Consider the following 20,985-nt stretch of genomic DNA (forward strand, 5'->3'; position numbering starts at 1 on the left):
TCAGCATCGCCCGACTTAATTCGACTACATTCCATTATCCTCGTTTTGTTTTTGTTGATGTTCATCTTATATCCTCCTTTCAAGACACTGTCCATTCCATTCAACTGCTGTTCCAAGTCCTTTGCTGTCTCTGACAGAATTACAATGTCATCGGCGAACCTCAAAGTTTTTATTTCTTCTCCATGGATTTTAATACCTACTCCGAATTTTTCTTTCGTTTCCTTTACTGCTTGCTCAATATACAGATTGAATAACATCGGGGAGAGGCTACAACCCTGTCTTACGCCCTTCCCAACCACTGCTTCCCTTTCATGTCCCTCGACTCTTATAACTGCCATCTGATTTCTGTACAAATTGTAAATAGCCTTTCGCTCCCTGTATTTTACCCCTGCCACCTTTAGAATTTGAAAGAGAGTATTCCAGTGAACATTGTCAAAAGCTTTCTCTAAGTCTACAAATGCTAGAAACGTAGGTTTGCCTTTCCTTAATCTTTCTTCTAAGATAAGTCGTAAGGTCAGTATTGCCTCACGTGTTCCAGTGTTTCTACGGAATTCAAACTGATCTTCCCCGAGGTCGGCTTCTACTAGTTTTTCCATTCGCCTGTAAAGAATTCATGTTAGTATTTTGCAGCTGTGGCCTATTAAACTGATTATTCGGTAATTTTCACATCTGTTAACACCTGCTTTCTTTGGGATTGGAATTATTATATTCTTCTTGAAGTCTGAGGGTATTTCGCCTGTTTCATACATCTTGCTCACCAGATGATAGAGTTTTGACAGGACTGGCTCTCCCAAGGCCGTCAGTAGTTCCAATGGAATGTTGCCTACTCCGGGGGCCTTGTTCCGACTCAGGTCTTTCAGTGCTCTGTCAAACTCTTCACGCAGTATCATATCTCCCATTTCATCTTCATCTACATCCTCTCCCATTTCCATAATATTGTCCTCAAGTACATCGCCCGTGTATAGACCCTCTATATACTCCTTCCACCTTTCTGCTTTCCCTTCTTTGCTTAGAACTGGGTTTCCATCTGAGCTCTTGATGTTCATACAAGTGGTTCTCTTATCTCCAAAGGTCTCTTTAATTTTCCTGTAGGCAGTATCTATCTTACCCCTAGTGAGATAACCCTCTAAATCCTTACATTTGTCCTCTAGCCATCCCTGTTTAGCCATTTTGCACTTCCTGTCGATCTCATTTTTGAGACGTTTGTATTCCTTTTTGCCTGCTTCATTTACTGCATTTTTATATTTTCTCCTTTCATCAATTAAATTCAATATTTCTTCTGTTACCCAAGGATTTCTACTAGCCCTCATCTTTTTACCTACTTGATCCTCTGCTGCCTTCACTACTTCATCCCTCAAAGCTACCCATTCTTCTTCTACTGTATTTCTTTCCCCCATTCCTGTCAATTGTTCCCTTATGCTCTCCCTGTAACTCTGTAAAACCTCTGGTTCTTTCAGTTTATCCAGGTCCCATCTCCTTAAATTCCCACCTTTTTGGAGTTTCTTCAGTTTTAATCTACAGTTCATAATCAATAGATTGTGGTCAGAGTCCACATCTGCCCCTGGAAATGTCTTACAATTTAAAACCTGGTTCCTAAATCTCTTTCTTACCATTATATAATCTGATACCTTCTAGTATCTCCAGGGTTCTTCCATGTATACAACCTTCTTTTATGATTCTTGAACCGAGTGTTAGCTATGAATAAGTTATGCCCTGTGCAACATTCTACCAGACGGCGTCCTCTTTCATTTCTTACCCCTAATCCATATTCACCTACTATGTTTCCTTCTCTCCCTTTTCCTACTCTCGAATTCCAGTCACCCACGACTATTAAATTTTCGTCTCCCTTCACTATCTGAATAATTTCTTTTATGTCATTATACATTTCTTCAATTTCTTCGTCATCTGCAGAGCTAGTTGGCATATAAACTTGTACTACTGTAGTAGGTGTGGGCTTCGTATTTATCTTGGCCACAACAATGCGTTCACTGTGCTGTTTGTAGTAGCTTACCCGCGTTCCTATTTTCCTATTCATTATTAAACCCACTCCTGCATTACCCCTATTTGATTTTGTGTTTATAACCCTGTAGTCACCTGACCAGAAGTCTTGTTCCTCCTGCCACTGAACTTCACTAATTCCCACTATATCTAACTTTAACCTATCCATTTCCCTTTTTAAATTTTCTAACCTACCTGCCCGATTAAGGAATCTGACAATCCACGCTCCGATCCGTAGAACGCCAGTTTTCTTTCTCCTGATAACGACATCCTCTTGAGTAGTCCCCGCCCGGAGATCTGAATGGGGGACTATTTTACCTCCGGAATATTTTACCCAAGAGGACGCCATCATCATTTAATCATACAGTAAAGCTGCATGCCCTCGGAAAAAATTACGGCTGTAGTTTCCTCTTGCTTTCAGCCGTTCGCAGTACCAGCACAGCAAGGCCGTTTTGGTTAATGTTACAAGGCCAAATCAGTCAATCATCCAGACTGTTGCCCCTGCAACTACTGAAAAGGCTGCTGCTCCTCTTCAGGAACCACAAGTTTGTCTGGCCTCTCAACAGATACCCCTCCGTTTTGTTTGTACCTACGGCACGGCTATCTGTCTCGCTGAGGCACGCAAGCCTCCCCACCAACGGCAAGGTCCATGGTTCACGGTTCATGTCTTTGTCATAGTCACATGTGACGTCAAAACCTAAATAGCTAAAAGGATTCATTCATTCTATTGTTGATCACAATTTTTGTCTGTACTGCATACTTCACACTGAAAGCCACCGATTTTATCTTCTTTTCTCAAATCATCAAATGGCACTCTTCACAAATCTTATCTAATAAATGTATTCTCCTTGTAGGTCACCACCAGTGTGGCGTCGTCTACATACAAAAGACAATTCATGAAGGAATTACTGTTAATAGTAATTCCCCCATAAAAATCTCCTTCTATTTCCAAATTACATTGCCTAAATAAATGTTAAAAAGAGTGGGTGAAATGCTGCACCCTTATCGTACTCCTTCATTTGTGGCTACAGGCTGTGTTTGAATATCATTTATGTCAAATTGAAGTTGTTTGTCTATACAGACTTTTTAAAATGTTTACTGGGTGTTGTCTTATCCTCATAATTCTCCACAGTTCTTTTCTATTAATATCACTGAATGCCTTAATGAAATCAATTAATGATAAATGGGTTTCCCTACTATAATCACTATTTTCAGTTATTTGTTTTATTTGTTTTACTGAAGACACTGCATCTGTTATCGATCTGCCCCAGTGAAATTCCATTTGGTCCTCACCTAATAAACACTTAGCTATAGCTTTTAACCGCTATTCTTGTGTATATTTTGCAAGCAGTGTCAAGTAAGCCAATTCCTCTATAGTTCTTGCAGCTACTGCAGTCTCCTTTTTTAAATAGTGACATCATCTTTTCTTGTGACCATGCTTCTGGAGTAGCTCCCTTTCTCTAGCATGCATTACATAAATTTAGTGATCTCTTTAGTAGTGTAGGGTGCCTCCGTATTTTAGCAATTCAGTATTTAATTAAATGATGCCACATGAGGCTTCTTACAACTAAATTAAATACAGGAATCTGTTTAGATTCACATCTAAAAACTCGTTTGTTCACCGTTTATGATCTTCGATGTTCTGAAAATTAACTCTGATCCATTGTAGTTGATTTAAAACAAATCTACTGATCACTTATTTAAACACACACTAGCTGTGAATGTAGAAGTTATGGGTAAACATACCACAGATTTCCTGGGCATATGAGTTATAGGCAAGCTTGCTGGCATCTTCAGCTGGAACTAGGGGAAGAGATGCAGCTGCCTGCCGGTACTTAAGCTGAAGCTCCCCCATCAGGGCTAGCTCACTCTGGGCTCGCTCCAATTCCACTCGCAGCACTGTGCCGACACTAGCTTCATGAGCAACCTGCTCCATTTCTTGCTGCACCGACAACAGGCATGCCTCTGCCGCTTCTCGCTCCTGCACATTAGTTTTGATTTTCTGTAGCTCTATTACTTATCATCTTGTAACTGACAATTGTGAAAGTTTGTTTCATAAAATACAGCAGCCTTCATTTAATGTGAATCGAAGAACTTATTTGGTAACAAGAGTGGAAACTGATTACTATTTTATGTACAAAAGGAAGAATGACTATTTGTGGGAAATGTCTTATTACGCAAGAAATAAGAGTAAACTACAACAAGGCTAATAGTGTGGTTGATAGTGTTGCGGGGAAGACAAATGCAGCCACGAAGTGCAACAGATCTAATTTTAAATGTGTATTACAAACTGGCATTCAGTGTGTATCCACAACACAGTTTTGTTTAGTTTTCTGCATGTTAAATGGATCATAATCATGACAATTTACTGCAATGTGGAACACACTTTACAAATGAGATACTTTTGTGTGTGAAACATGGCTACATGCTGGGCACTTACAGAGCTCGACCTTTAAAAATTTTAATGTACAACATAAAATTAAGGAATGTAATCAAACTACATACACTGTCTACTATGGCATTCTCTGTGTACTTGTACTAGGAGGAGTTGTTAAGAAGAAATTATTTCAATTTCTTTTTAACTCTTTCATGATAAACCAGCATCTTTAATTCACAAGGGAGGTAGTCAGATATTTTTTTAGTTGCATACTTTGTCCCTTTCTGTGCAAGATTAGGACTCAGTCATGAATAATCAAGGCTACTTTAGTCCCTGGCAATATAATTACAAATGTTACTATTTCCAAATTGTGCCCAATTCTTCAAAACAAACTCCATAAGAGTGTACACATATTGTGAGGCTGTTAGTATGATAAAATTTTTAAATAGCTACCAACAAAAAGTTCTAGATATCTTCTCAGCACATTTCCGGGCAATGAATACTTTATGCCCCAAAAAATTATTCAATGTGATATCAATGAATGAAACTATGCAAAATAAGCTGATTCTCATGTCCCCAATGCTGTATTGTTATTGACGATGACGTCTTGTTGTGTACAAAAGACTATTTACCGAGAACTGACCAATAATGCTTCTGAATATTTTGTTTGAATATTGTTACGTTGGTGCAGGTGTGTTGGGCTTGACTATGATGCTTGCATCATCAGCAAAATGCACTATTTCTGCTTATCAGTTTAAGACAGAAGAACATTTACATATACAAATAACAGGAGTAGACCTAGAATTGAACACTGTGGAACTCAAGAAGTAATTTGTTCCCATTCAAAATGAATGACCCTTTGATCCCTGTCAGTTAAAAATGAAGTTAACCATATATTCACTGTACTATGAAAGCCATTAACTTTGTACAACTCACAACATTCTTTTGGACAGACAGTCAGTTGGCTCACACACACACACACACACACACACACACACACACACACACACACACACAAAACCTCCACTGTGAAAAGGTTTGCCATTCATCTGTTTTATTAAAGTGTCTGTGAAATAATGAATGGTTTTTTCAGAGGAGAGTTCCTTCCCCAGGGAAGAGAGAGGGATAGAATGGGTAAGGTTCAAAAGAAAAGGCACATCCGAAGGGCAGGTGGACCCCTGTCATCCTGGGATCTGAGTGGCCTCCCTTTCCCAAAAAACTTCCATATTGGTAGTACTTAACATTTAACCTCTTAAAGGTAAGTACTGTCCAGAAATTGTGTCTTATTTCTTTTGTATACTCCTAGTTCTCTCTTTCCATTAGAAGATACTTTAATGCCTTTTGTTATACATGGTTTCTTTGATACACCAATGGTGCCACACATCACTTTTTCATTGGACAGCTGCAATTAAAAGTGGAGATAATTTGCAGGGTCTTCTATAGGTGACTAGTGTGATGTCGTAAACTATTGTAATGGTTTTCTTATCTAACACACAATTTAGAGCTGCCTTGTTGTCTATGACAGTAAATTGGCTATCATGGTCTGACAAGCCATTAAAGACTTTATAGACACTCACCTTGTTGAATATGTCATCACTTACAAAAATGTGCTGTTCTATTAAGATGCTACAACCCTGCACAAGTCTGGTTTGCAATTTTACAAATGGGATTAGACTGTAGTTTACCTGAATGAGATTTTCACTCTGCAACAGAGTGTGCGCTGATATGAAACTTCCTGGCAGATTAAAACTGTGTGCCCGACTGAGACTCGAACTCGAGACCCCCATGCCTTTCACGGGCAAGTCTGGAAGGTAGGAGAAGTAAAGCTGTGAAGACCGGGCGTGAGTCGTGCTTCGGTAGCTCAGTTGGTAGAGCACTTGGCCACGAAAGGCAAAGGTCCCGAGTTCGAGTCTCGGTCGGGCACACAGTTTTAATTTGCCAGGAAGTTTCTTGTAGTTTACCTCATTTAAGCAGACATGTGACATAATAGGATATCAATTATTTCTAAGAATTTCTGAAAATTTCCTAGTGTAGATTTATAAGGAATGATAATTATGCTGCTATGCAGTATGACTTCATATGCAAAAGTTTCTGTGCAGTGTTCTGTGCAAAACTACTTCCGTTTAGAGTTCGAATGTGTCAGTGTTTTTCATATATGAGACAACTTCTCGTCTTCCCATACAGCTTCTGCAATTGGATACTCCTAATCTATAATCTTTTATATGACATTTCTATTCCCGTACTCACACGGTCTTCAGGGAGGCAAAGATCAACTAAATTTTGACATCCTAGAATGTCAAGGTAAGTAATAATGATATTAAGTCTCTAAATAATATTATGTCTCCAAATGTACTCTCAAATTTTCTATTTTTGCAGTGCAAGGAACTTTAGTTATTTTAATCTCTTTGATTATTGGCTGTCTGAATGTAGAGGTTAGCATGAAATAAAAGCCTTTCTCACATAGCAATTACAGGAATTTTGTTATTTGCAACTGCGGCTTCCCTTCTCCTCTCAGCTAACAAATCTGTTGATCTCTCTCCCCTTTCTATTAAGATGCTTACTGCATTAGCACCTCACAACAGAAATAACCAGGGCAGCTCCAATGTGAGCTCTCTCTGAAGCACACAGCAACCCTCCTGGTTCCCAGATAACTCTCTGTACAGCTTTTTAAAGCCAAGGCTGATCATGCCACTAAAAAACTTCAATGTGACTCAGTTTTCTGAACTCAGCTGCTGCTCTTAGTGTGTCCAGGTCTATACCTCACATCACTGATCAGGCTGTTACCTGCTCCCTACTATCAATACCTGAACTTCATTCAAATCCCTAGTTAATGCCTTACTGTTATCTATGACATGGCAAAGTTTTGCAGTTAGTTTCGCAATACTATGACCTGTAACACTGGGTCCTCACTTTTGCTGAAAAAGAATAATCCCACCATCACAGACAAGATTAGCAATAGTCCTCAGCTTCACATTGCCTCATACGGTGGCCAGCTGTTAAGTTAATATAAATGCTTTGAGTTCTGATTACTTGCCAACTGTTTGGACTTTACCTGGCACAGAGGAAGAATCATGTTGGATCTCCTCTGGACAGAGATGGGGGGGGGGGGGGGGGAATCAGGAAAGTCAACTGGAATAAATATGTTGTCAGATTATAAGTGAGCCTCCCACAATTGGAGATATTCAAAGATCTAATTTCCGACCACTCCAAGCTAACATAGTGTATTACTAAGGCTGCCACAATGGCAACTCCTCAGCAGAAGTTATTTTGGATTACAGAGCCAGTCTTGTATGGTGGGATACCGAATGTCAAATAGCCAGCAGTGAATGTAAAGAAGTACAGAGAAAATATAAGAGACACAGTATCTAATGAAACTACAGTGGCGTGCAAAAAATACAAGCAAAAACTAAAAAAGTTTTTGAAATATAAGAGGAAAAGTTGAAGAAACAGCTGCAACTCGGACATTATGATATAAAGTGTGTGGAAGAAGGTGAAGAGCTATATCTCACCATTACAATTAACTGTCTGCAAGTAGTCTTGTGGAACTGTTGTTACAAAAGCAGACACCTCCCTCTATCAAACACCCACCTAGTACAGAGAATCCAAATCCCAGTCAGACTCACTCCCTTCTACAGCCCTTCTTAATGGCTCATCTGCAGAGAGCTTTCTTCTCTGCTAAAAACAATGTTTCCCACTCAGACACTATCCACTAAAATAGCTATCATTTCTGCCATATGAAGAACACAACCTACTCCATATTTCCAATGAAATGTGGTCTGAACATTACAACAATGAGTCCCTAAAGATAGACATGATAATACCTGTGTTCATACCAGAGAAGAATCATGATTTGGTGGCATTGTACCAACCAATAATATCACTATAATGTCCCTGCAAAGTGTTGGAAGGAATGGTCAAATTCCAGTTAGTGTACTGGTTTCAAACCATGACCTATTCCCTAGTAATCAAGTGGGTTGGTGCAAATGGAAAGATACAGATGATGTTCTCCTGCATCAAATTTGTGATGAAGCCCGATGATGTTCTCGTGCATCTAATTTGTGACGAAGCCCAAACACACATCTAGTAGGTTTGTTTCTGGACCTGAGCAGCACCTAAGATACTGTAGTACTCCCAGTTCTAGCCACAAAACTAAAGAAACAACATGTACCTCACACATATACAGAACACTCGTTATCTTTTCTCTCTGATCAGGTGCTAGTAGTATTGCAGGACTGTAATAGGGATGGAAAAGGATTTTCTGTATGTTGGATGAGTGGCATGACACTAATTTGGGTGATATTAGTAGCATTTTGGGTAGGATATCCCTCATCTCAGGGTACAAGGAGAGAGTGTCCAAGCCCTGCTGTAAGATGTGCTTGAGTTTTTCAAGGCCAGGGTGACAATGAGTGACCAGATGAAAGCTGGTCAGTGGTGTGGCTGCCACTTGTGGATGCCACATCTGTAGTGAAAAGCAGGAGTTGGTTGGTTGGTTGGTTGGTTGGAGGGATAAAGGGACCAAACTACAAGGTCATCAGTCCCTTGTTCCTGACGCAAACAATGCTCAGGGCAAAACAAAAAGGGGGAAAAGGAATATGGAACCACACTTAAAAGGAAAATGAATGGCATGAACAAGAAATGGGGAAGACATAAACCATAAGAAAAAGTAGAAAAGGCATTAAAACCATAGTGCAGATGGTCTGGGCTGGATGATCACAAAATAAAAGGGGATGAGCCAGCCACTCTGCAACACTTTAAAATGTTCACCGCAAAAGGCAAGGCGATATGAACACATGCAGGGAGAAGACGAATGAATGCAAACAAAGGGTGACAGATTTAAAAGGGAGGGAGGGTGGAGGCCCCAGAAAGGAGGCCAAACGCCTGCCCTTAGATGGTATGACAAAAACCCCATTCATGAATAAAACATAAAACTAAATCTGCCCTTGAGGCATCGTCACCCGACAAGGGTAGGGTGCTGGGAAGATTAAATGTCCGCCGTAGAGCAGCTAAAAGTGGGCAGTCAAGCAAGATGTGCACGACAGTCAGAAGGGAGCCACAGCGACACCGAGGTGGGTCCTCACGATGGAGGAGGTAGCCATGTGTTAGCCATGTATGGCCAATGCGGAGCCAACAAAGGACAACCGATTCACTGCAAGTGGCTCGCGCGGATGACTGCCAAACATTCATTGTCTCCTTGATAGCACGGATTTTATTTGGTGTGCTCAGGTTGCACCATTCAGTGTCCCAAATCGCGAAAACTTTGTGTCGGAAGGCTGCTCGAAAATTGGTCTCTGGAAGGCCAATGTCCAGAGATTGTTTACTGGTGGCCTGTTTGGCCAGGCGGTCAACATGTTCATTGCCCAGTATCCCAACATGGCCTGGGGTCCAAATGAAGGTCACTGAGCAGCCACTCCTGTAGAGGGCATAAAGAGACTCCTGGATTAATAGTACCAAAGGATGCCCAGGGAAGCACTGGTCGAGGGCTTGTAGGCTGCTTAAGGAGTCACTACAAATGACAAAAGGACTCACCAGAGCACGAGTGGATATGTTCGAGAGCGTGATAGATGGCAACCAGCTCTGCAGTGAATACACTGCAGCCAACCAGGAAGGAGCGTTGTTCTTTATGGTCAACATGTAAACAAAGGCAACAAGACCGTTGACCAGTGATCCATCAGCATAGATGATGTCTGAGCCCCCAAACTCGCCAAGAACAGAGAAAATTCCGGCTGAGGACCTCAGATGGGACTGAGCCTTTGGGGCCAAGCAATAGGTGCAGCCAAAGCTGTGGCCAAGGTATTGACCATGGAGGGGTACGGAAGTGAGTCTGCAGGAAAGGTGGTAGGGGGGAGGCGTCGAGGTCAGAAAGAAGTGACCGGACACAGATAGCGAAGAGATTCCCAATTCTGGGCAACCGTTGCGGGAGATGGACCGCCGTGTTGGGGAAAAGAAGATGGTTATTTGGGTGGCAAGGTGAACTATGGATGTGTGCGGTATAGGTTGCGAGCAATAGTTGCCGCCGGAGCCACAATGGAGGAACACCAGCTTCTACAAGGAGGCTGTTCACGGGGCTAGATCGAAAGGCTCCCATAGTGAGGCGAACTCCACAGTGGTGGACAGGATCTAGTGGACTCAGTACAGAAGGGGCAGCTGAACCATACACCACACTTCTATAATCAACACGGGACTGTACAATGGCTTGGTACAGCCGCAATAGTGTACGGCGATCAGCAACCCAGTCGGTGTGGATCAGGCATCGAAGTAGATTAAGATGTCGCCAGCACTTGTCTTTAAGCTGACTAATATGGGGAAGCCAACTTAAGCGGGCATCGAAGACCAGTCCCAGAGAGTGGTAAGTCTCCACTACGTCTAGTAGTTGGTCATCGAGGTAAAGTTCGGGATGGGGGCGGACGATACGACGGGGACAGAAGTGCATCACACAAGTTATGGTGGCCGAAAACTGGACGCCACAATTGAGGACGCATGACTGCGTCTTCTGTATAGCTCCCTGCAGACGGCGTTTAGCTACAACAGCAGAAGAGGAGCAGAAAGAAATACAAAAATCATCAGCGTATAGGAGGGGAGAGACTGACGATACTACTGCTACTGCAAGACTATTGACAGCAATTAGAAAGAGTGGGACCCTCAGGACAGAGCTCTGCGTGACCCCATTCTCTTGTGTATGGGGTGCGCTATGGGAAGGATCAATGCGAACTCTGAAAGTGTGGTAGGATAAGAAGTTCTGTATAAAAATCGGGAGTGGGCCCCGAAGACCCCACTCACGCAGAGTAGCGAGAATGTGGTGTCGCCAAGTAGTACCGTAGGCCTTTGTGAGATCGAAAAAGATGGCGGTGAGGTGTTGTCGCCGGGAAAAGGCTGACCGAATGACAGACTCTACAGGTACACCAAATTGTCGATGGTGGAGCGTCCTTGGCTAGAACCACCCTGGGATGGGGCCCAGAAGGTCCCGGGACTCGAGGAGCCAGCATAACCACCAGCTCACCATACGTTCCAGCAGCTCGCACAGGGCATTGGTGAGGCTGATGGGGCAACATCTGGTGGGTTCTTCCTGGGCTTTAGCAACGGAATGATGACTTTTCCTGCCATTGCGATGGGAATTTGCCTTCGCACCAAATGCGGTTCAAGACAGCCAGGAGCTGGAGTCAGGAATCCAGTGACAGATATTTCAGCATTTGCGAATGGATGCGATCTGGGCCAGGGGATGTGTCAGGACAGTCAGCAAGGGCACTAAGGAATTCCCACTCATGAAAAGGAGCGTTGTAAGGCTCAAGGTGGCGTGGAGCAAAAGAGGTGGTGTCGCTCCACCCTCTGTTTGAGGAGACGAAAGGTGGGATGGTAATTCTCTGACGCAGAGATGTGAGCATAATGCACAGCAAGATGTTCTGCAATTACGTCAGGATCAGTGGATACAGCTCCATTTGAAGAAATGCCAGGTACTCCTGCTTGGTTCTGGTAGCCATAAAGTCGGCGGAGCTTGGTCCAAACCTGAGAGAGGGAGGTTCCTGTTCCAATGGTGGAGACACAGCGTTCCCAACACTCCTGCTTCTTTTGTTTGATGAGGAGGCGGGCCTGTGCTCGGAGCCATTTGAAGGCAATAAGGTTCTCCAGGGAGGGGTGGCACTTATGTCGTTGGAGGGCCCGCCTACTGTCTCTACTGGCCGAAGCGATTTCAGGTGACCACCAAGGTACTGACTTCCACTGGAGGCAACTGGAGGATCGAGGGATAGCCAATTCACCTGCAGCGACGATGGTAGTAGTGATGAAATGCATCACTTCAGCGATGGCAGCATGCGATGGATATACTATGTTGGTAGGGGATGTAAAGGTGTTCTAGTCAGCCTTGGGAAGAACCCACCTGGGCAGGCGTTGAGATGAGAGACGCTGTGGTAGGAACAGGAAAAGTGGAAAGTGGTCACTACCACACAAGTCGCCATGTGCTCTCCAGTGGATAGATGGCAGGAGACCAGGACTGCAAACCGATAGATCTACGGCTGAATATGTGCCATGTGCCACACTGAAATGTGTGGGGGCACCTGTGTTTAGGAGGCAAAGGTCGAGGCGAGTGAGGTGGTCCTCAACAACTCTGCCACAGCCATTAACCTTGGTTCCACCCCATAAAGGGTTATGGGCATTAAAATCACCCAGAAGGAGGAAAGGTGGGGGCAGTTGCGAAATGAGTAGAGCCAAAATATGGGGTGGTGCTTTACCATCTGGAGGGAGGTAGATGTTACAGATGGTAATTTCCTGTGGTGTCCTTAACCTGACAGCCACAGCTTCTAAAGGTGTTTGAAGGGGCACAGGTTCACTACAGACCAAGGTAAGGACGAAAATACATACGCCACCTGACAGTCTGTCACAGGCAGGAGGATTTTTGTAGTACCCCCAGTAGCCATGAAGGGTGGGGGTCCACATAGCACGAAACCAAGTCTCCTGAAGGACAATGCAAAAGGCAGGTGTACTGCTTAAGAGTTGACCTAAATCAGCCAAGTGGGAGAAAAAACCGCAGCAGTTCCAATGGAGAATGACGCTTTCTGTCGTGTGGAGCGGCATGGAGTGACCAAGGAGGCAAATTAGGCCTCAGAAGCACCTGTCGCCACTTGCTGAGTATTGGCATCCAGTACCATTGCATCCGAGGCATCGGCAAGATCCAGGTCCTCAGGGGACACCAGAATCTCCACCTCGTCCTCAGACGCAGAGCCATGGGGGAGTGCTAGTATAGGGGGCACTGGAGGCTCCTGTTTCTCAGCAGACTTTTTCTTTGAAGGTTTGTCCTCTCGCTGCTCCTTAGGGGCTTGCGGGGAGGGCTTCTCAGAAGTAGCTTCAGGGACAGACGAAGACCTTGAAGCCCTTCGATCAGCAGCCAGTGGCTCTTTCAGCCACTTGCTGGTGTCCGCTGGACTACTGGGGAGGATTGTAGAAGGTAGAGTCCCAAGGGACCCCTTCCACAGGAGAGTAGCCGGAGCAGACTGTTGCTTCTCTGGTGGGGAGGAGGGGACAAGTGTCCACGGCTTTTTGGGGGGCGATGCTCCCAAAGTAGAAGCTCTGGGAGTATTAGAAGAAGCCTTTCCCCCAAGCCAACTGGAGAGGAGAGGAAGAAGGGCGACCATGAGGGCCCACAGGATCAGCCTTAAATGGTGGGCGGAACGGCGTCGTCGATGGCGACCCATTGCGGCAGTGGCATAAGAAGAGACTATGGGAACAGGGTGTAGCCTTTCAAATTTTAGTTTAGCCTCACGGTAAGATAGCCTATCCAGGGTCTTGTACTCCATTATTTTACGCTCCTTTTGGAGTACTGGGCAGTACGGTGAGCAGGGGGAGTGGTACTGTCCACAGTTCACACAGGTGGGAGGAGGCGCACATGGAGTATTCGGGTGAAGCGAATGCCCGCAATCTCTACATGTGGCACTGGAAGGGCACCGAGAGGACATATGCCCAAATTTCCAACATGTAAAGCACTGCATAGGGGGAGGGACACAGAGTTTGACATCACAGCGGTACACCATCACCTTGACCTTTTCAGGTAAGAAATCACCTTCGAAGGCCAAGATGAAGGCACCGCTGGCAACCCTGTTGTCTTTCGGTCCCTGTACACGCGCCGTATGAAATGAACACCCCGCCGTTCTAAATTAGCACGTAGCTCGTCATAGGACTGTAACAGGAGGGCACGATGAAAAATAATGCCCTGGACCATATTGAGGCTTTTGTGGGGAGTGACCGAAACAGGGACTGGGTTGGGGATGCCGCCTGAATCAAAACCGACCCACTGCGCATTTTGGATAGTGCTGTCACTTCCCCAAACTTATCTTCAAAGCGCTCAACAAAAAACAGAGGCTTGGTTTCCAGAAAGGAGCACCCATCAGTTCTGCTAAAAACTAAATAACATGGCGAATAAGGATCCTGTCACTCTGAAGTCCTACGTTCCTCCCAAGTTGTGGCTGGGGAAGGGAACGATTTGGGGCCATACTTCTGCACGTTTAAGTGAGCCCTCGAACGCTTAGAGACTGCTGGCGGCTGGCCACCAGCAAGAGAAGATGCGCTATGCTTCATTGTTTGTCATCCGTCCTGATGCCACCCACTCCGACCAGAAGCTCTCCCCACGGGCGCCACCCAGCCACAGCAAAGACCACCTGGCAGGATGGCCTTTGCCGGGAGTCTTGATGCCTCAGGGAGATAGGCATCTACTCCTTGGCATATGTGGGGAGGTAGCAACTCAGGTATCAGCAGTGCGATCCATGTGTAGTCAGGGGGCTACCACCAAGAGGATACATGATGACCCCACCACAACGGACTGGCTACCGTGCTGGATTTCGGGAGTCAAATATCTATTTGTATCGTGAGGGCGAAGATGGAAGCCCACAATGGAGGGAATGTATGCTACCCAGAATACGATGCAGCCAAAGTGGCCGGAAGCTCGGTGCAAGTCCAACTCCATGACAATATCGAGTGTGCTGGATCTTAAGGCAAGATGGACTTATGATACACCAGGTAAGGCGTTCTTCCCCAAATGGTACGCACTAACAGAAAATTTTGAAAGTAGAGGTCAAACCTCTTAGCGGACCATCACATTAAGGCCGAAACGTTGGAGACTCCTTTTAGTCGCCTCTTACAACTGGCAGGAATACTGCGGGCCTATCCTTACCCCAGGACCCACAGGGAGGAAGCAGGAGTTGATGAAATATATGGATAATCTTATCAAAACCTTAACCAACATAGAATATCCTATACAGCTCAATAAACTAATCTCCTGTGTCATTTCCTCCTCAGACATCAATAAACCTGTGAACCAGCCACTGACCATTATTCCTCTGGTTGCCCAGTATTACCTGGCTTTGAAAAGCTCAACCATGGTTTTCACCATGGTTCTGACTACCTCTCATAGTACAGAGATGACTGACCAACAACAACAACAACAACAACCACCCCACTGCAGTCCAGTCACAGGCATTTCCTACACAATAGAAGGCAAGACCATGTGTAAAAGCAGCCGTATGATATATCAGCTATGCTACAATCACAGCACAGCATTCTGTATGGGCATGACAATTAACTAACTGTCTGCTCGCTTACATGGCCACCACAAAACTATGGCAAACTGCAAACATTATCATCCAGTTGCCAAACATGCTGCACACATCAACAAAAAACGACGTCAATAGCTGCTTCATTATGGCAGCCATTTGGATACCCTTTCCAGCACAAGTTTCTCTGGACCATGCATGTGCATGTGGCTATTATCTCCCCCCTCTCCCCTCTCCTTCGCTCTCTCTACTGTCTTCCTTTTCATCTTCATTTTCCATTATGTTTTTCCCTCCCTCCCTTTTCACACTCTCCCTTACTTATGTTCTAACCTCTGAACTCCTTTTGTCTTGTTGTGCAGCCACTGAGTCATGTGTCAAAAGTCTTGCCTCACTGTATTCCGCTACCCTTCCTTGCTTCATGCCATCTTCCCTATCCCCTCCCCACCTCTGCCTGCCCCGCCAACTGCTTTCAATAAATAGCCCATCATATCTGATAAGCAAGAACCTAAACACACTAATTACAAATCTTCATACTTTCAACAAAAAGTAGACAATCAAAATTTGCATATTCTGGGAAGAGATATAAAAGACATACACATACCACCTAATGGTAAATGTATTTCACATTTGATGTCGCTGATCTATATACCAAAGTACCAGTACAGGTAACTACATAAATAATAAAATATAACATGTTAACGATAGGAAAATATCCATGGCTGAAACACTTGAAAGTGTTATCATTTGGAAACAGCACTATCACAAAATTATTTAGAATTTAACAAAATTTATACCCAAGCAGATGAAGTAGCTATGGGTAATAGTGTAGCAGGCACATTAACTGATATTTTTCTAAGTTCTTTGGAAGAGAAATTCTTTGCCTGAGATTGGCCTATTCTCAACCAAACTTTATACTATTTTAGGTATGTAGACGATACCTTAATGTTAGTAGATGGCAGCCATGCAGATATCAAAAACTCAACCAACAGCACCCTAAAATTAAATTCACTACAGATATTGAGAAAGACAATATCCTTAACTATCTAGACCTCACAAATGGCAAAAATAATGATTGCCACACATTTGATATCTATAGAAAGATACCACTTCTGACAACTGACAATATTATAAATGTCAGTTCCTGTCATTTAATGGCCCATAAACTATCATTTTCCATTCAATGATTAATAGATTAAATAACCAACAGTTAGAAAAACCAGCACCTCAAAAAGGACCTAACACACTTTATTATACAGGGTGTTACAAAAAAGTACGGCCAAACTTTCAGGAAACATTCCTCACACACAAAGAAAGAAAATATGTTATGTGGACATGTGTCCGGAAACGCTTACTTTCCACGTTAGAGCTCATTTTATTACTTCTCTTCAAATCACATTAATCATGGAATGGAAACACACAGCAACAGAACGTACCAGCGTGACTTAAAACACTTTGTTACAGGAAATGTTCAAAATGTTCTCCGTTAGCGAGAATACATGCATCCACCCTCAGTCGCATGGAATCCCTGATGTGCTGATGCAGCCCTGGAGAATGTATCACAGCCGTCCACAATACGAGCACGAAGAGTCTATACATTTGGTACTGGGGTTGCGTAGACAAGAGCTTTCAAATGCCGCCCCCCCCCCCCCCCCCCTCCAATAAATGAAAGTCAAGAGGGTTGAGGTCAGGAGAGCGTGGAGGCCATGGAATTGGTCTGCCTCTACCAATCCATCGGCCACCGAATCTGTTGTTGAGAAGCGTACGAACACTTCGACTGAAATGTGCAGGAACTCCATCGTGCATGAACCACATGTTGTGTCATACTTGTAAAGGCACATGTTCTAGCAGCACAGGTAGAGTACCCAGTATGAAATCATGATAACATGCTCCATTGAGCGTAGGTGGAAGAACATACTGACGAAACTTAAATGAGCTCTAACATGGAAATTAAGCGTTTCCGGACACATGTCCACATAACATCTTTTCTTTATTTGTGTGTGAGGAATGTTTCCTGAAAGTTTGGCCGTACCTTTTTGTAACACCCTGTATAGCCTACACAAACTGATTTTGACCCCAACATAGCCACAAAATTATACTACAAATGTAAAACACCAAAGCAGAGCATAATACATAGTGAGATGTGCCTAATCCGAGAAACGTCACCGATACAGAAAATAAGATATGTACCAGTAGTCTACCTTGGTAGAATCTCCAATGGAATTAATGCACTTTTAAAGCCACAAATATTCAACTAGCCTTTTGAATCAATAACAATCTTTCAGTAAAATTACGTTCCGCCACCACTAGAACATCGAAATACGATAACCCAGAATATATAAAATCACATGTAGCAGCTGTAATAGCTTTTACATTGGCCAAACAGGAAGAAATTTTAACATGATATATAAAGAACTTGTTAGAGAGAGTGAATATAATCAATCGACCTTCTTTCTATATATGAAAACTCAAAATCACAATGCTGATACGATCGAAAATGCACTACAGATTCTGCATAGAATATGGAAAGATTTGATGAAAATTCTTGAAGAATTAGAAATCTATATGTACTCAAGAAAATACCCACAACAAATATTAAATGTTACAAAGGTGAGCGGTTACCTTTGCCTTATTTTACATGTTATTCCTGTAATAATGAATTGTACAATAGATTGTCCAATGTATAATGAAACAAGAAGACACATCTTAAAAAAATGGTATTAAATAGTAAAAACAAATCTGGTGCAATGGTGAACTTTGTAAATAATGTGGTTTGCTCAAATAATGCACAATGGATAGGATCTGGTTACGGGGTAGGAGAGCACACAGGTATTGGTCTCCTGAAAACCAAGAAAGCAAAACAATTAACTAATGTACACATTTGGAAGTAAAAATTTGAAAAACAGATCATAAGAACAGTTCAATGATCTCTACATTAGTTGTTCAACTGTGTAACAATGGATGGTTAATTAAAAATAAGTAAAAAATGCAGAATACATCTACACAGAATCATGACCCACCTGTAGGGGAAAAGAAAAATCTACTACTATGACAAATTCTACCTTGAACTGAATATAGCTCAATTTATTTTTTGAGAAATTAGCATTTTATATACAACTACTGTGGTATATTTTACTAATAGTTTGTGCCCAAACACATTACACAATATGATATGAAGAAGTTTGTAATGTAACTGGTACCAACCTACCTTCACTACTACAGCATTTTGTTCCCGCGACTGTTTCAGTTCTTCTTGTAATAAACCATTTTCAGTCTTTAGTGTTTTGATTTCTTTTTGTACAGCATTATACTGAAAGAGAGAAAATCAGTCTCAATGAACAAATGATTCCTTAACTTTGAAATTTATATGTGGGAGGCCCTAGAACTCACCTTTGTCTGCCAATGATTTACAGCTTCTTGTAATGCGTGCTCTCTGTCACTTGCTTCACCCTTCGCACTTTGAAGCTCATTACGCAAATTTTCTTTGTCCTTCTGCAGGAGTGATAGCTGCTCTTTCTGTAAACAATAGAATTAGTACAATATTATCAACATTGCACCTCAGAGCACGAAGACCAGTGCCATCATATGGGGTGAAGTTGACCGATTTGACTTTAAATGTAAACCAATAAAATTAATACATTGATTTTTCTTTCAGAACATAGGTATTGAGTTATTATAATAAATTTTTTGGTCTTTATTATCTTTTGCTCTAAGAGATGTGTGTGTGTGTGTGTGTGTGTGTGTGTGTGTGTGTGTGTGTGTGTGTGTGTGTGTGTGTGTGTGTGTGTGTGTGTGGTGGGAGGGGGGGGGGGGGGGGGGGACAACGATGACAAGAGAATGTCTATCAGTTGACTCCAGGGTTATTAATTGTTCTGTAATCTTATCAATAGTTGAAAATAAATCTGGCATAGTAATTAAATTTTAATACTACGCACAAAGAAAGTTACAAGCAAAAAATGTGATCATACATTTTACTTTATGAAATGCAGACGAAACACACATTTTCCTTCTTTAGCACCACAGACTGGCTGACCAACTTTTGAGCCCTGTATATCAGGGTTCGTTTGGGAACTGTGTACGCTCTACTGGCATGTTAATGCTTGGCTTTCCATTTAAATTTTCTGTGAGTTCTAAAACAAGCAAGCTATATTTTTACAATTCACTCAATTTACATTTTCATACATGGTGCATTTTCACACGGACAACTCTTATGATCTCAGCTGTATGATGCAACAAACAGATCAGCAAATTATATGAAAAATTATATATACAGACACTTGCAACAATGTCTTCCTCACTACACCACTACATTGTTATAAACTATTTCTGCTGGATGCACTATGTCACATTGTTACTGTGTTCATAAGGCCACAATCTTGCCACATTCAAGAGCTTTTGTTCATAAAATAACTACTCGAGAAAAGATGGTTAATTTCACCTCTATTCCACCAAGAATTTGGAAAGTTTTATTTGTGTGTGTATAAATAGATAAGAGCAATGATTAACTTTTATTATTGCTCTAGTTGTTGTTGTTATGAAGCTTCAAAGGACAATGTAAGTAGGAGCTAGACATGAGACATTTTATAACAGCCACATAATAAATTCCTCCTGAAAATGATTACCATACATATGTAAATCCAAGTCTTTTTTTTTTATTTATTATTACCACATGCCGCATTCAATGCCACAGTACATTTGAGCACACCTAGAATCAGTGATTCACTGGGAATGTCATAGAAATTGAGATATTTTTCTATATGTCACAATGCATTGTTATGACTGTCAACTTTTTTACATTACTGTTGACCTGTGACTGCACAGTGTGTGTGCATTAGGTAGTCACACAATGAAAGGCAAGCAGAGAACAACATTGTATGATGCTACATTGAAGAATAAAGTAATTCTTTATGCTGAAAACTATGTAAAGAATTCAATGCAGCTGAGAGTAATATTTGCTTATCGGAGAAACAGAAATTTGCATTATTTTTAACTACCACAATTAGCAAGAAATACACTGGCCCTCACGAAAGAAGACATCCTGACATTGAAGTAAAAGTTTTGGAATTTGTCTGTGAAAGGAGGAAGGGCAATCTGTAACTAGTGACAGCATTCGGTACAAAGCAAAACAGGCAGTTGCAGTTCTTAATATACAAGGCAAGAGTTCAAGACTAGCTGTGGATGGGTTGATTGCTTTATGAAGTGGGCAGGTGGATGTTCATCAGTGGCTGATGACTGCTAGCTAGTGTGGTGATGTTTTGACTGCATGAGCAACCTATTACTCCATGCAGCTACACCTAACACTCCCGCCTTAACACTCCCTTATTAGATTGGTATAGATATTCAGCTTTCCAGTGCTAGTGATTTACTTCAGGGTCCAGCTAAGCTGCTCCCTATTCTTCCTTGGTATCGAATTTCTCTCTTCCGTTCAGATTTCTATAAGCAAAGTGCCTATAAAATAAAACACTGCTTCTTTCCTTAAATGAAGTGAAGATTGGTTCCAATTAACTCTGTATATTGTCACAAACTTTCACTAAAGGTTATGCGTGACATGGGAACCAACTAATATTACAGTCTCAAAAA

The 20,985-nt window shown here is 42.5% G+C and overlaps 1 protein-coding gene across 2 annotated transcripts in view; it reads right to left on the reverse strand.

Moving 5' to 3' along the window:
• The window catches only part of LOC124614038 (hamartin), a gene marked incomplete in the record, with an annotated part of 233,167 nt that overhangs the window by 36,242 nt on the left and 175,940 nt on the right, over positions 1-20,985 (reverse strand). For both annotated transcript variants that reach the window (XM_047142869.1, XM_047142868.1), the window contains 3 exon segments: positions 3,745-3,979; positions 18,614-18,715; positions 18,796-18,921. In XM_047142869.1, the coding sequence (XP_046998825.1) occupies positions 3,745-3,979; positions 18,614-18,715; positions 18,796-18,921 (463 nt within the window).

Source organism: Schistocerca americana, chromosome 4 (genome assembly GCF_021461395.2).
Source record: "Schistocerca americana isolate TAMUIC-IGC-003095 chromosome 4, iqSchAmer2.1, whole genome shotgun sequence".
NCBI classification, from domain to species: domain Eukaryota; kingdom Metazoa; phylum Arthropoda; class Insecta; order Orthoptera; family Acrididae; genus Schistocerca; species Schistocerca americana.